Source organism: Anolis sagrei, chromosome 5 (genome assembly GCF_037176765.1).
Source record: "Anolis sagrei isolate rAnoSag1 chromosome 5, rAnoSag1.mat, whole genome shotgun sequence".
NCBI classification, from domain to species: domain Eukaryota; kingdom Metazoa; phylum Chordata; class Lepidosauria; order Squamata; family Dactyloidae; genus Anolis; species Anolis sagrei.
The window spans coordinates 22,870,372-22,884,971 of NC_090025.1; the positions used below are offsets into that span (position 1 = coordinate 22,870,372).

A 14,600-nucleotide genomic window follows, 5' to 3' on the forward strand; every position below is an offset into this window, starting at 1 on the left:
GACACCAATGTCTTTGCGTATATTTCAGCAATGTCTTGAAATAGATTTTCCCCACATATCTATCTTATTATAAGTTGGGTTCTTTTAAAATCAGATTCTTATGTTAAATAGGAAAACAAATAAGGAAACATCATAAAATTTTGTTTGTTTCCAGAGCAGAGATTCATCCAATCTTTTCTTATCCATGAGCTTATGAGATTATTTGCTCACTAACTTAGAAAACCAAATGATTATTTCCAGGTAAGGAGTCAGCATATGTGTTCACATTTCCTGTGAGCTGTACTTCTGCCAAACTAGTGTCTAAAGTATGGCTCCCATCTCTCCTGATTTTCCTGCTCAAGCATTGTGTCATAGATGGGCAGTGCAGCCGGGTAGTGAGTAGGATGTAGCTGTCACCCATGCAAGCCTAAGCAATACTGAAAGCAGCAACATCTCTACTTTGTACATTGCTCCACTGAAACATCTTGAATTCTTTCTTATTGATTTGGGATATTACCTTCAAATATTACCTTTGGGTCCTTAGTCCAGAGTTTATAAGTCCCTAGGAGTTTATTTCATAGTTTTAATCCCTAAACCAAGTACAATCTTGGAATAATATTTATGTACTACATCCGCCCATCCAAAGATACATGTGATGAAACTAAAAACTTTGCCTTCATAAAGAAAAACATTTCTGTTGCTATCCAAGTTGCTGGACCCACATTTATACTACGTTGTTGCAAATATCAATTGGACAGCTGTCCAGGGTGGCAAAGCCTCTGAAAAACTATATAATGATTTGGTTATGCCAAAAATACTGAATGCAGTATCTCTGATACAGGCCAGATTGTAAACTTGTGACAACATTATGAGGCATACAATAGCAACTGGTGTTCTTTTTTTCCTTACAGCAATGTGTGACATGATCTGAACATTGTTTGGATTAACAATTTCCCTTTATTTTCTGAGGGGAATCCAATTTCTTTCAACACAGCAAAACACCAACCCCGTATCACATAACTCACCATGTTAGCATTGCCTGGCAGAGAGGCATGAAGTGCCAGAATGTGGCCTCATTTGCATTTCTCTGTGGAGGTTTTAGAGGGGGAGGTTTTAAAATGCTGAATTAACCATTATTTAAATACCCACTCTCTGTGTTGTTGCAACAAATGCCTCTTTGCCAGCAAATCAAGTTCCCCTTTTCAGTTGGGAAACACTAAGCATCTTTGTTCCAGAACCTCTACCAAATGCTGCTGAAGTCCATGTTATCTCACAGACCAATGAACTGGTTATTGTCAGTCCTGTGTGCTTGGATATATCAGTACCTTTTTTCCTCCCTAAAGGCAGAAAAGGTGACAAACATGAGATCTGGACATCAATTCAATAACGTGATCTGTGAGGCAAATAAATCTCAAATCAAGCAAAACAGGATGGAGGAATCCAGCTATATAACAACAAAGCAGACTTCACTTGTTTGCCCCTCTGTCTGTGACCAAAGAAAAAAGTGGAGTGTATTTTTCAAGAACAGTGGGGGGATGATATTAAGATGATGGGAGGGGGGGGGGTAGCTTAAATGATCTACCACCTCATCACACGGAGGCAAATTGTTCCTTTGCAGCAATTGGGGGATGGAGCCTGCCAAAGTGCCATCACATGGCACTTGGTAGGGTCTGCTTCATTGATGCTCAAAGTGCCGAGGATGTGTCGCAAACACTTCCTTGGTCATGATGAAAGGTAAGATGTGTTTTGGGAAGTTCCAATGGAGCTACCCACTTTTATTGCCCTTTCTCCCATCTGATGGGGGAAAGGACAGTGCAGCTTGTCCCATTGTCCCTGTCTGATAGGAAAGGAGGGAAGGCATGCGGGAATGCTGGAATGCCGGAATGCCACAAAACTCCATGAGAGTTCCTGCCCATTGCTGGGTGCCCTTTTTGACATCAGCAAAGGAAGCCACATGACAAAGAAGAAGCAAGAGGGCACCCTACAGCTGCATGGCAGTGATGGGAGGGTTACATAGGACTGCTCCACCCCTGCACTGGCAAGTTTAAAGAAACAGGGACAACAGTGCCAGGCCATGTGGACAGCAGGTCACACATATATACTTGGAGGGACTGCACATATGAAAATTTCTGTTTTGGTTTCATTGCATTTCTCCAGACCCCATCTGCATTTTCTTTGCAACATTTTTTCAGATCAGATTGTGAGATATGCCATGGTTTTTGGAATGAGGATTCCCAAGACATGCACATTGAATGCAGTTCCCTTGATAAATGTATTTAATGTGTACTTTCTTTATTAACTAAAGCATGTTTTCAAAGGTAATTTTGTGTTTTTATGCATATTTATTTGTAATGTAAGTAAAACAAAAAAGAAAACCAATCAAAGATTGTATCTATCAATCATAGAATCATAGAGTTAGAAAAGCCCCCTGCTGCCATCCAACTCAACACCCTGCCATGCCAAAAAAAGAATCAAAGCATTCGTAACACATGGCATCCAGCTTCTGTGTAAAAACTTCCAAAGGAGGAGGCTCTGCCATATTCCAAAAGAATGAACCGCTCTTACGTAATGTTCTTCCTAATGTTTAGGTAGCAACTCTGGTAATTTCAATCCATTGTTCCATGTATAATTTATAGAATTTCAGTGGCATCCTATTAAAGCTTAGAATTGGTGGAGACATGGCGTCCCCTGCTAGACTTTGCCAACAGCAAATTTTAAGTACTTCACCAAACTACACATCCAAGAATTTCATTAGATAAAGCCATGACAATTCAAGTGGTAACGGTCCAACTATTATACATAGTGATGTAGAGTGTGACATACACTCATTGTTCATTTTTGGGGACCGGAAATGAGACGATATGCTTGCATTTTCATTAATTATCCTCACCAAAAAGAAATGGAAAACATTTATAAGAAATGGGATATTTTTTTCATCCCAGAAGCAAGTTGCAGTAATTTATCTAGCTTGCTTGGAGCAGCAACAACTAGATAAGTTGTTGGCAAAGGAGTGCCAGCCTATTTATTAGTTTTCCTCATAAGAAACATGATAGAAAATCATATTCAGTATATCTTCATCTTGAAGGTTCCAAAGACATATTTGGTAGTTAAGTGAAATGATTTCTTTTTCATTTCCACACAGATTTCAGGCTAGACCTACTGAGTTTGATATGCCTTTAGGCCCTTTACTTTAATTTCTAAAGCAAAATGCTTAAGCGTGTTTGAAAACCATTCATATTTTCAGAAAGGTTTATGGAAAGGGTTTGCCAGGGGTTAATGCTGTTTCATTTGACATACTGGGGGATAGATTATAGGATTTATATGCACTTCCAGCTCCCATTAGGAATCCCTTCTACATTTAAGCTCCATTTCTACTTCTGTTCTTTTTCTTTTTTTCTGACTCCAAGATGTGAGTTGCATAAACAACATCATCATTGTCTCCCTTTTTCATATGGAAATTTCCATTCAGTCCCTCCTTTTTATATGTTCAGAATACTACTTGTGCCACAAGAGCAGCGATATAGGCAGATGAATTCCAAACATCCACAAGTCTCTGAGGTCTGAGCCATTACATTTCTAGATGTCTTTATATCTGCTCCCGTGCTATCTGTGCCTTGATTTTGCCATGATTATTCTTCCTTGCCTGAAAAATCCTTATAAAACTTGGGTGAGTGGCAATGAACCTGCAAGGTCTTTTACATGGTAAATCAAGCATATGGTGTACCATCAGCCAGATTCTGTGGTTGCAAAAACATATCATGATAAGTTCTAATTCTTTTAACCATGTTTGTTGTTTAAACCATAAATTGCATGACAGATAATTAAACAAACCACAGTTTGTCTTTGGTTTTATTTCTTTTCTGCCTATTGCATTAGATCACTAGTTCTTAACCTGTGGGCCACAGACCACCAGTGGGTCATGAGGACAAAATCTAATCCACGAGCCTCCTTCTTTCTTTCTTTCTTTCTTTCTTTCTTTCTTTTTTATTTCTGTTTCTTTCGTGCTGCCTGACACTCCTCTCCTGTCACTGGCCATGGCATATGTTCTGTATTAGAAACTAGAGCTGATGTGGTCTATCCAATGCAATTTTCTGAATCAGTACCCCAAACCAAATCTAAAGTTGACCAAACACTGATTCATAACCCTTTTGGTAATAATGTTGGAGAGTGCTTCCTGGTGAAAGTGGTCCCTGGCCAAGTATTTCCTAGTCAAGTGGTCCCTGTTAAAAAAAAAAAGTTGGAAACCACTGCATTAGATGATGCTTCATCATAGGTACCTGGGGAAACAAATAAGATATAGATGCCACATTAGACATCACTACAAAGAAACCAGACTTCTTAAGCCAACCATCTCTTTTGATTGTAGTTTGCAATCAGTTTTCAAAACATGGCTTATTTGCAGAGGCAAGTTCACACATTACTGGAGCAGTCCACAGAGTAGAAAAGTCCATGGGAAGTTATCTGGACATCTGCCTTTCTGGACAGTCAACTTCCCCCATTCTGCTTATCTTGTGCAGTTGTGTGAAGCAGGAAGTGCTACAAGCTTTCCACTTCCCCCACTTTTCCTTTCTTCCACCATCTTCTTCTACCACCACAGGGCTTTCCAGCCTTCTACATGAGAGGCTGATCCAAACAAACATGAAATGTTCTTGTTAAAATAAATTCCCAAAGGCTTGCTGAAAAAAGATAGGTTTAAACCTGTCACCAAGAAGTCAACATAGAAGGAGCCTTCATAGGGATGGCAGACCCCTCGGGTAGGTTTTTAGGGAAAATGTAAGGTTGGGGAGATGGGGTAGGTGCCCTCCTTCTTTTTTGGGCTCCAGGAACCTGAAGAACCAGGATGATTGTGGGGACTGACCCCCCCCCCCCCGGACTGTGGAAGCAGTCCCAGGAGTCAATCCCCAAAAGTCCAGTACCTGCAAAAATCAGGACCTTAACTTAAGGTCCAGATGTTTCCATGTGTTTTATTAATCCCGAGCAAACCGGGAAAAAAGAGTTTTTCCAGTTTAATTCACTTTTACCTGGGATGTCATTTTTTAGATGTCTCAGGTAAAAGTGAGACATGATCAATTTTTGGGGCCTGTCTGCCTCAGCCATCTGATGTTAAGTAGGAAAAATTCCCTAATGACTTCACAAAACTCTCCTAAACCAGCTTTTTGCTTTGTGTGCTGTTTATAAAGTATACCATAAGTATTAAAGAAAAATCATTATCACTGCATGAATTTTGAAGTAGAGGCAACATTGCTATCTTATACATCAGGCAGAAAATCATGTTGCTTTAGATAGCCGACATCCAAGGTTCTTTGCAGATGGACCTGGCACTTTTAAGACATTCCATCGGCTTCTTTCTATCCTGTTAAAACTAAAATTGCATAGGAGAAACTCTTATTCCCTTTTGCATTTGTGTGAACCTCTATGCAAATTACTGAGGAGAGTTTAGTAATGTTGAAATGTTCTGCACTTCTCCAGTAGTACTCTCTATTCATTAGTGTAATCCCATTTGCTCTCCTGCCTCTCTGATGAGGTTGCAGTGGACTTCCGAAATGAAGAAAACTGCAAGCTCAGGGGAGAGACAAGGGCGCAGTGGAACATTGGGTCATGAATGTAAAAGGCACGTCTTGTCCAAGTAATGACTGCTGCACTGACAGATAATTGGATCTGGGCTGTGTTCGCACTGTCTTTAGATATTTTTTGTAAAGCTCTTTTAATATAATAATGAATGTGTAAACTTGTTCCTAATAACAGCTGATCAAGGGAAATCTTAGGCCTCTGTCAATTTTCCCCTTATTATTATAATGAGCTAGATGAATGGAGCTAGAGTGAAGGACAGTGAAACTGTAATGTTTTCCAGATCACTTCTTATCAGGTGGTGTAAAAATAAAGTGTTAGATATATTATGTATGCAGGAAGGTTTTTCTTTCCCTTCTTTCTCCTGCACCAGACTGGCAGGTCTTGTGCCATTTATTTATTGGATACATATGAACATAAGCACAATCAATAAAAAATAGAAGAAAGGGAGAGAAGAATATAGAATCACTAATACACATACATGCACAAATGCACCTTTTAAGATTCAGAACAGATATGGTGTACTAGATGTTAACATGAAAAAATGGGCTTGAAAAGTTACTTTTTAAAGGAAACCATTATTAGTTCCTGCACTTTGCAAAAGAAATAACCCACTAAGAGACTGATGATGTTATTTTTTTCTTTTTGTAATTTTTAGGAATGACCTGTTGGAAGAGATTTGACAACTAAATCAGCTGTCAGAATTTAAAATACAATTAAAGATCTATCTCTTCCAGCAGGCCTATCCAGTCAATTTTAAACAATAAATTTTAATTTCATGTTTTATTTGTAATGATATTTTAATCTTTGTTCTATAGCTTTTAATACGCATATTCATCTGAAATGGTTAGGGAAATATCCCAAAATTGAAATAGGTGGAATCTTTCAAGTTGTTCTAAAAGCTCCTCACTTCTATAAAAGTCCCCTCCCTCCCCCCCCCCAAAAAAAACTAACAAAAATGTTACATAAAACATTACAGAATTACCAGTAGCACATCGACCCGGGGGGTGGGGGGGTAGACATGGGACTCAAACCCCTTCCACACAGCTGAATAAAATCCCACATTATCTGCTTTGGACTGAGATATATCGCAATGTGGACTTGGATAACCCAGTTCAATGCAGGTATTGCGGGTTATTCTGCCTTGATATTCTGGGTTATATGGATGTGTGGAAGGGCCCTTGGCTTCACACAAAAGAAATCAAACCAGAAGCAAAGACATGCAGGCAAGTCATGAGTTATTGTTCTACCACTAAGGAAGTCTGTTTAAAGTGAGCAGTTTTACAAGCAAGATCAAATGAGTTCATAATTAGCAAGCCATCAAGGAAAAATACCAATCTATAGCAACCAATATTTAGATGAATAAGAGATAGTTGAAAAGGGAGTCAGGCATGTAAAAGGAATCAGGCACATAAGGTTAGACCTAGGTTAGTTTATAAGCCCATTTATGTACTTGCATATTATTGAAATGCTTTATGTAAAAGGATAGCAGATGCAGACAGAATATGCATAAAAACTGGCCTTCTCCACTCTTTGTCTTCTACTTGGCATACAGAATACAGCTTGAAAAATTACTCTAACAGTTCAAGTAATTCAAGTTTGACCAGCATCCACCTACCAGATGGTAGGTCCTATACTGCTATCTAATATGCAGAACCATTCTATATGCTAAGAGATTACTTATCTCAATTGCTTCTGCTTATTATTCTATTATTGCATAAAATGGAGATAAAACAGATGTCTCCAGAAATGTGAAAATATATGGGTGGCCTCTATCATATTATGTGCCTCCCTTTTTTGTTCTATTGTATTTGCAGGTGGGACCAGACTCTCATATTTATAGAATGACTAGAACAAAACTTGATCTGATCCAGCAGGGACCTTCTTAGGTTCTTATCACTAATATCTATCCAAGGATCAGTCAAAGCCCTTATGCATTTTGTGAACAGGACATTCATTCCAATCATCCATTCCAGTCTTAAGATATAAAGTGGTTTTACATGTTAGAAAGCAGCACAGCATCTCTCATCTGCTGATGTCCCACACATGCATTAGGCTCTGGATATTTGTTTACCAACCAGATTGTATATGCTGTGCAACTATTTAATCTGTGCATCCAGGTTATATATTAAAACTGTAAGATGAGCCTGGAATAAATGGCTGGCCAAATGCTTCATTCAAAATTTTGGTAAATTTTCCAAAAATGAACTGAAACAAAATGTTCACCCATCTGAACTCACCAAATTCAGATGGGACAGTAATTTCCAGCATGAAGATGACTGTGTTGTATTTCCATACATTATCTGATTTACAGATGGGGTGCCAATAATATGGACCCTGAAATAGAAAGGATGGAGGTGGGTTGAGTCCCTCCTAAGACTAGGCCGCGGAGAGGGAAGCAGAACCTCCTGAAATGGTAAGGCACAAAGTATTAGGATTTCAGGGGGTTAGACAGGATGGCCTTGAGGTCTCTTCCAACTCTATGTTTCTATGAGGACACCAACTCTCTTGTATAATTAAACCATTATACAAACCATTATTCAAACTACCAGTCTGAAATTATTCCAGTCCATTTATCTACCCATCTTTGCATTCACTATGTGTGTGTATCCCCTTTCTTTGATGTATTAATGTTACACTTTAAACAATTATATAACTGATTTTATGATGTTAAAGAGGCTGTGGGAGAAATTTAGTGAATGGTTCCCACCCAATTTGTTGGCCTACAGACAGAATAGATAATGTTTAGAGCCTGTTTACATACTGGTTTAGTTACAAGCATCCATCCAATCAGCATCATGCAGAGCTGCCTTCCATCTCAAATAAAGAAGACCAGCTTCCCTAAAAGTTGCTCCGAGGAAGAGGGAAAGATGAACAAGCAAAATATACAGAAAATGCTGTATGGAGCATGAAACTCTTACTGTTTTCCAGCGTACCTCCCAGCATTAAAGCACTTTATATATTTTCTTTAAAACCACAAATGAATGGAAAGGGATCTATTCTTTTTTTCAGAATTGGACATTCACTGTACTCCTAGGTTTTAATTAGCAAGCCAAACAATAACCCAAATGCATTGGCAGCATCTTCTTTAAAGGGTTCCTCTGTCTCAACTAAACAGAAAGTTCTTTGCAGAGCTGTATTCTGCTTTTCACTTTTCTCATTTTAATTTTATCCTGCTGCTGCCTGGTCATTTGTGGACAAGGATCTGTTTACTAGTCATTGCCTTTCATATAGCTAAGATGACTGATGGCTGGTTTGTTTTCTGTTTCAGGTTGTGGAAGCCAATTTGGTTGCTTTTGACTGTCACTGGATCATTATAAATGAGGTAACTGTCAGCCAAAAATGGAATCTTGTTTTCATCCGTAGTGAGAAGTATGCAGGCTGGCTGTGACTTTCCCAGCAAGAAACAGCAACAGCAATACAGTTCAGACACATTGGTGGGTGGGAATGGTGTTTTAACAAGGGCGAAAGACAAAAATGAAAGAACTCTGGAGTCCGAATAACATACATGAATCACTCTCCCCCGCTGAGCGTAGCTGTGGAGCTCTTGCTGCTCTTTTTATTAGACCTGCTAATTTTTGGAGACATTTTAAATAAAGGTTAAAAACAAACGGTGAAAACCTTTTGCAGTTTTGCAGTTTATTCTCTTTATAGAGACAGAGCTGTGAACCTTACTGTAGATCAACGATGGCCCTGTAAAAGCTTTTGTATACAAATATGATTATTGCACAATGGTTTTCTACTTGTGCTGTAAATATTACCCCAACATCATGCACTAAACCTCTTCTACTTATCTGAAATATGGATTAAAGAATGTGATATTGATATCTAAAGCAGAAAATAAAGCAAAGTATTATTGCCAAGTCAACTAAAAACCAGAATGTTAGTTTTGATACTTCTCACACATTACCCATTTCCAACCTATAAAGATCAGGAAAAAATCATTTTAGAAATGTTTTACTGGCTTAGGATATCAAATAGGAGAGTGTTATTAAATCAGCTCATTCTAGAATTAGAAAGCATTCAGTCGTGAAGGGTTTTTTTACAAAATGAGTTATGCATTATGTCCACATTATCAGATCTTAATTAAATGAGGAAATAATTGGTCCCTAGTGTAGTGTATACTGCACCTACTCTACCTGTATCTTCTGCATCAAGAAATTATATGTATGCTCCTTGATCAGCTATTCATTTCTGTAGATGCATGCTTTGATGTTTAATTATTACATTGTCCTAATTGCACCACACTACAATAAATTACCTTAATCAGGGTTTAGCTGCTTGTTTGTTTCTCAATTTAAATTTCAGCAGGAAAACTGAGGTTTAATTCCATTCCTTGTCTTATGCTGATGATCAGAGTTTTAAATTGCTTTTGGAAAAAATAGAAACCAGTTCATTCAACAAATTTTAAATTTTCAAATGGATAACTTATGTTTCTCCTATATCATTTGTCTATTTTTTATGTTCCACTGTTTCAAGAGATCTAAATTATAGCCATGTACTGCATGTACCGAACCTTCCAAGATAAGGAGTTCAAAATACTTTCCATCCAAACTTTTGATTTAAAGGCAACTTCCAATTGCAAAACAACACTATCAGCAAGATTGAGTAGAACAACACTAAGCCCCCCCTCCACACACCTATATAACCTAGACTATTAGGGCAGATAATTTACAGTATCTACTTTGAACTGGAACATCTGCCATACAATCCAGTTCAATATGGGTTTTATACAGTTAAGGTGGAAGGGACCTTAAGCAGCAGCAGCAAAGGCCAAAAGCACTTAAAGCTGAAGAAGGACATGGTTGATCCATTGCATCATACAAGATTCTTTGGAGAGAATATACCACAAGCAAGTGACCCCTCAGATAATTTTTATTGGCCAGCTAGCTACATTTTGGGACCAAAGCACCCTACTATTCCTTCATTATGAAGAGCTTTAGCAAGTGACTATAGTTATTTATCTTTTTAAAAACAACTTCTGAAGCTAGCTGTGGAGGTAGAGATAGTTATAAAAGGCCATCTGAAGATTATTTTATCTGCTGGCAAGGTCAAATGGGAATGGAGGGGTTCACATAAGCACACAAATATGACAAAGACTCCTTCTATACTACCATATAAACCAGATTATCATATCAGATAATCCAGATTATCTGCTTTGAACTGGATTATGTGAGGCCCCATGTACACAGTGATATAAAATCCCGATTATCTGCTTTGAACTGGATTATCTGGCAGTGTAGACTCATATAATCCAGTCCAAAGCAGATAATGTGGATTATCTGCTTTGATAATCTGGATTATATGGCAGTGTAGAGGGGGGCTGAGTCTACACTGCCAGAAAATCCAGTTCAAAGCAGATAATCTGGATTTTATATGGCAGTGTAGAAGGGGCCTGAGAGAAATCTAGAAAGTAGACAAAATTTATAACTGTGACTTCAGTCATTTAGTTAAGGGATCAAGCACTTAAAGCAACATTAATATTTTTACAGATTTTCTATTCAAAATTGTCTCTGCAAATCATGGAGGTCAAAATGATTTCTTATAATACAAAAAAATGCACAGTTCAAGATTTTACAAAATTTCACAGGCTATGATACAAATCCTTGGGGTTTTATGTTGCCCATCACAAGTTTCAAATCCACACCGCCCCTTTTAGTGTTTTTAAAAAAGTTCTTACCCACTTCATAGAATCATAGAATCAAAGAGTTGGAAGAGACCTCATGGGCCATCCAGTCCAACCCCCTGCCAAGAAGCAGGAATATTGCATTCAAATCACCCCTGACAAATGGCCATCCAGCCTCTGCTTAAAAGCTTCCAAAGAAGGAGCCTCCACCACACTCCGGGGCAGAGAGTTCCACTGCTGAACGGCTCTCACAGTCAGGAAGTTCTTCCTAATGTTCAGATGGAATCTCCTCTCTTGTAGTTTGAAGCCATTGTTCCGCGTCCTAGTCTCCAAGGAAGCAAAAAACAAGCTTGCTCCCTCCTCCCTGTGGCTTCCTCTCACATATTTATACATGGCTATCATATCTCCTCTCAGCCTTCTCTTCTTCAGGCTAAACATGCCCAGTTCCCTAAGCCGCTCCTCATAGGGCTTGTTCTCCAGACCCTTGATCATTTTAGTCGCCCTCCTCTGGACACATTCCAGCTTGTCATTATCTCTCAATTGTGGTGCCCAGAATTGGACACAGTATTCCAGATGTGGTCTAACCAAAGCAGAATAGAGGGGTAGCATTACTTCCTTAGATCTAGACACTATGCTCCTATTGATGCAGGCCAAAATCCCAATGGCTTTTTTTGCTGCCACATCACATTCCTGGCTCATGTTTAACTTGTTGTCCACGAGGACTCCAAGATCTTTTTCACACGTACTGCTCTCGAGCCAGGCGTCCCCCATTCTGTATCTTTGCATTTCATTTTTTCTGCCAAAGTGGAGTATCTTGCATTTGTCACTGTTGAACTTCATTTTGTTAGTTTTGGCCCATCTCTCTAATCTGTCAAGATCGTTTTGAATTCTGCTCCTGTCCTCTGGACTATTGGCTATCCCTCCCAGTTTGGTGTCATCTGCAAACTTAATGATCATGCCTTCTAGCCCTTCATCTAAGTCATTAATAAAGATGTTGAACAGGACCGGGCCCAGGACAGAACCCTGCGGCACTCCGCTCGTCACTTCTTTCCAAGATGAAGAGGAAGCATTAGTGAGCACTCTCTGTGTTCGTCCACTTAACCAATTACAGATCCACCTCACCGTAGTTTTGCCTAGCCCACATTGGACTAGTTTCCTTGCCAGAAGGTCATGGGGGAACTTGTCGAAGGCCTTACTGAAATCCAGGTACGCTACATCCACGGCATTCCCCGCATCTAGCCAGCTTGTAGCTCTATCGAAGAAAGAGATCAGATTAGTCTGGCATGACTTGTTTTTGATAAATCCATGTTGACTATTAGCGATGACTGCATTTGTTTCTAAGTGTTTGCAGACCGCTTCCTTAACAATCTTTTCCAGAATCTTGCCCGGTATCGACGTGAGGCTGACCGGACGGTAGTTGTTTGGGTCGTCCTTTTTTCCCTTCTTGAAGATTGGGACCACATTGGCCCTCCTCCAATCTGCTGGAACTTCTCCCGTTCTCCAAGAACTCTCAAAGATGGTTGCCAATGGTTCCAAAATGACTTCCGCTAGTTCCTTCAGTACTCTTGGGTGTAGTTGATCTGGCCCTGGGGACTTGAACTCATTAAGAGCGGCCAGGTATTCCTGGACGACTTCTTTCCCAATTTGGGGTTGGATGTCCTCCAATCCCTCATCCACTCCATCTTGCTGAGGTTGAAGACTCTCTTTTTGTGAGAAGACCGAGGCAAAGAAGGCATTAAGTAGTTCTGCCTTTTCCCTGTCCCCTGTCAGCATTGCCCCATCTTCTCCTCGAAGAGGTCCTATCGCCTCCTTGTTTTTCCTTTTTCTACTGACATAAGAATAGAAGCCCTTTTTATTGTTTTTAATGTCCCTGGCAAGTCTGAGCTCATTTTTTGCTTTAGCTTTGCGGACCTTTTCCCTACAGGTGTTGGCTATTTGTTTGAATTCTTCTTTGGTGATTTCTCCCTTTTTCCACTTCTTGTGCATGTCTCTTTTGTGTCTTAGCACAGTTAGAAGTTCTTTGGACATCCATTCTGGCTTCTTTGCACTTGTCCTATTTTTTCTCTTTGTTGGCACGGTTTGCAATTGTGCCTTGAGTATTTCACTCTTGAGAAATTCCCATCCATCCGTAGCTCCCTTGTCTTTTAGTATCTGTGTCCACGGAATGCTGCTCAGCATTTCCTTCATTTTTTGGAAATCAGCTCTCCTAAAGTCCAAAATGTGGGTTTGACTTGTCTTAGTTTCGGCCTTCCTTTGTACCTCAAATTCTTCTTACACATAACATGAGAATGATAAGGGTTGTAGAAATAAAGACACCTTTTAAAAAGCATTTGACTTTGCTGTCTAATGGAAATCTATCTGCACATGTCACCGTGTAGTAGGCCAACTACAATTTGAGAGAAAATGAATATTAAAGATTTGCACAGGCACCCTATTGTGAAAGACAATGCTTTCCTCGATCTTTCAAAAAAACAATTCTCAAAGGCAAACTCATCCACCAGAATCACAAAGAATGAATAAATGTTACATGCTGACCTAAACATCAAATTTAATTATGCAATGAAATCACCTAGGGAAGGCAAAAACCAGTGAGGGCAGTCAGGGTTTTTTTTCTTTCAGAAAGTAAGACACAAAGTTCATAGTTTTAGTTATTCTGTAAACTTAAGGCATGTCTATACTTTTAGTTATTTCACCTTGTTTTAAGCTGTAACAGCAGATGCTTCACTTTCAAAGGGCTATACAAAAAAAACAATAGATAAAACTAAAGAACACAATTTTGTTAGATAATTTAATTGTATAAGTTAATAAATGTTAAAAGTATATCTGTATACTCTGAAATACTAACATTGTGAATCTGTTCAGTGCCCGCCATATAATCTCACATTTCAATGTAGAAATATATATTTCCCATGCCTCCTTAAAGCCTTCTTTGTGGTTATTTTTAGTTTTCCGATAGTGTTCATATAATACACAGTATGTCTTAGGGGCAGCAACCACCTAAAGGCAGTTGGAAGGAAATAAAAGCCGTGAATTCTAATTAAAATGCACAAAAAGTGCTGAATACCAAAGAAACAATGCTCTGTGCTTTTTCAGGGAGACAAATGATAAATGTTTGCACAGCTAAAAGTCAAAACTTTTCAGAAAATAGAACTTGGCAGTGTGGTGTGGTCACGTGACAATGATGTTTCACAGCATCAAATAACCTGACAGCATCTCAGTAACAGCAGAGGCAAGCATACCAGTTCAATTGTCTTGTATTGCAAAGAGTAAGGAAGGATCCTGAGTGAAAGCATAAAAGGCATACTCTCCATCACATGCCCAAGGAGCACTTGTTATGTCTTCAGTTTATGCTGGAGCACTTTTATAGTGTGCTTTTTCAACAAATGAGGGCAAAACAGAAATGCAGGAAGGAGGTTCCCGTCGCTGC

The 14,600-nt window shown here is 39.1% G+C and overlaps 1 protein-coding gene across 3 annotated transcripts in view; it reads left to right on the forward strand.

Annotated features, from left to right (window-relative positions):
* GRID2 (glutamate ionotropic receptor delta type subunit 2) overlaps positions 1-14,600 on the forward strand; it is a 1,028,529-nt gene that overhangs the window by 646,884 nt on the left and 367,045 nt on the right. For all 3 annotated transcript variants that reach the window (XR_009631647.2, XM_060779233.2, XM_060779232.2), the window contains exon 5: positions 8,819-8,872. Coding sequence is in view for 2 of the 3 variants with exons in the window: in XM_060779233.2 (XP_060635216.1) it covers positions 8,819-8,872 (54 nt within the window). In the remaining variant the exon portion in view is untranslated. The remainder of the gene's footprint in view (positions 1-8,818; positions 8,873-14,600) is intronic.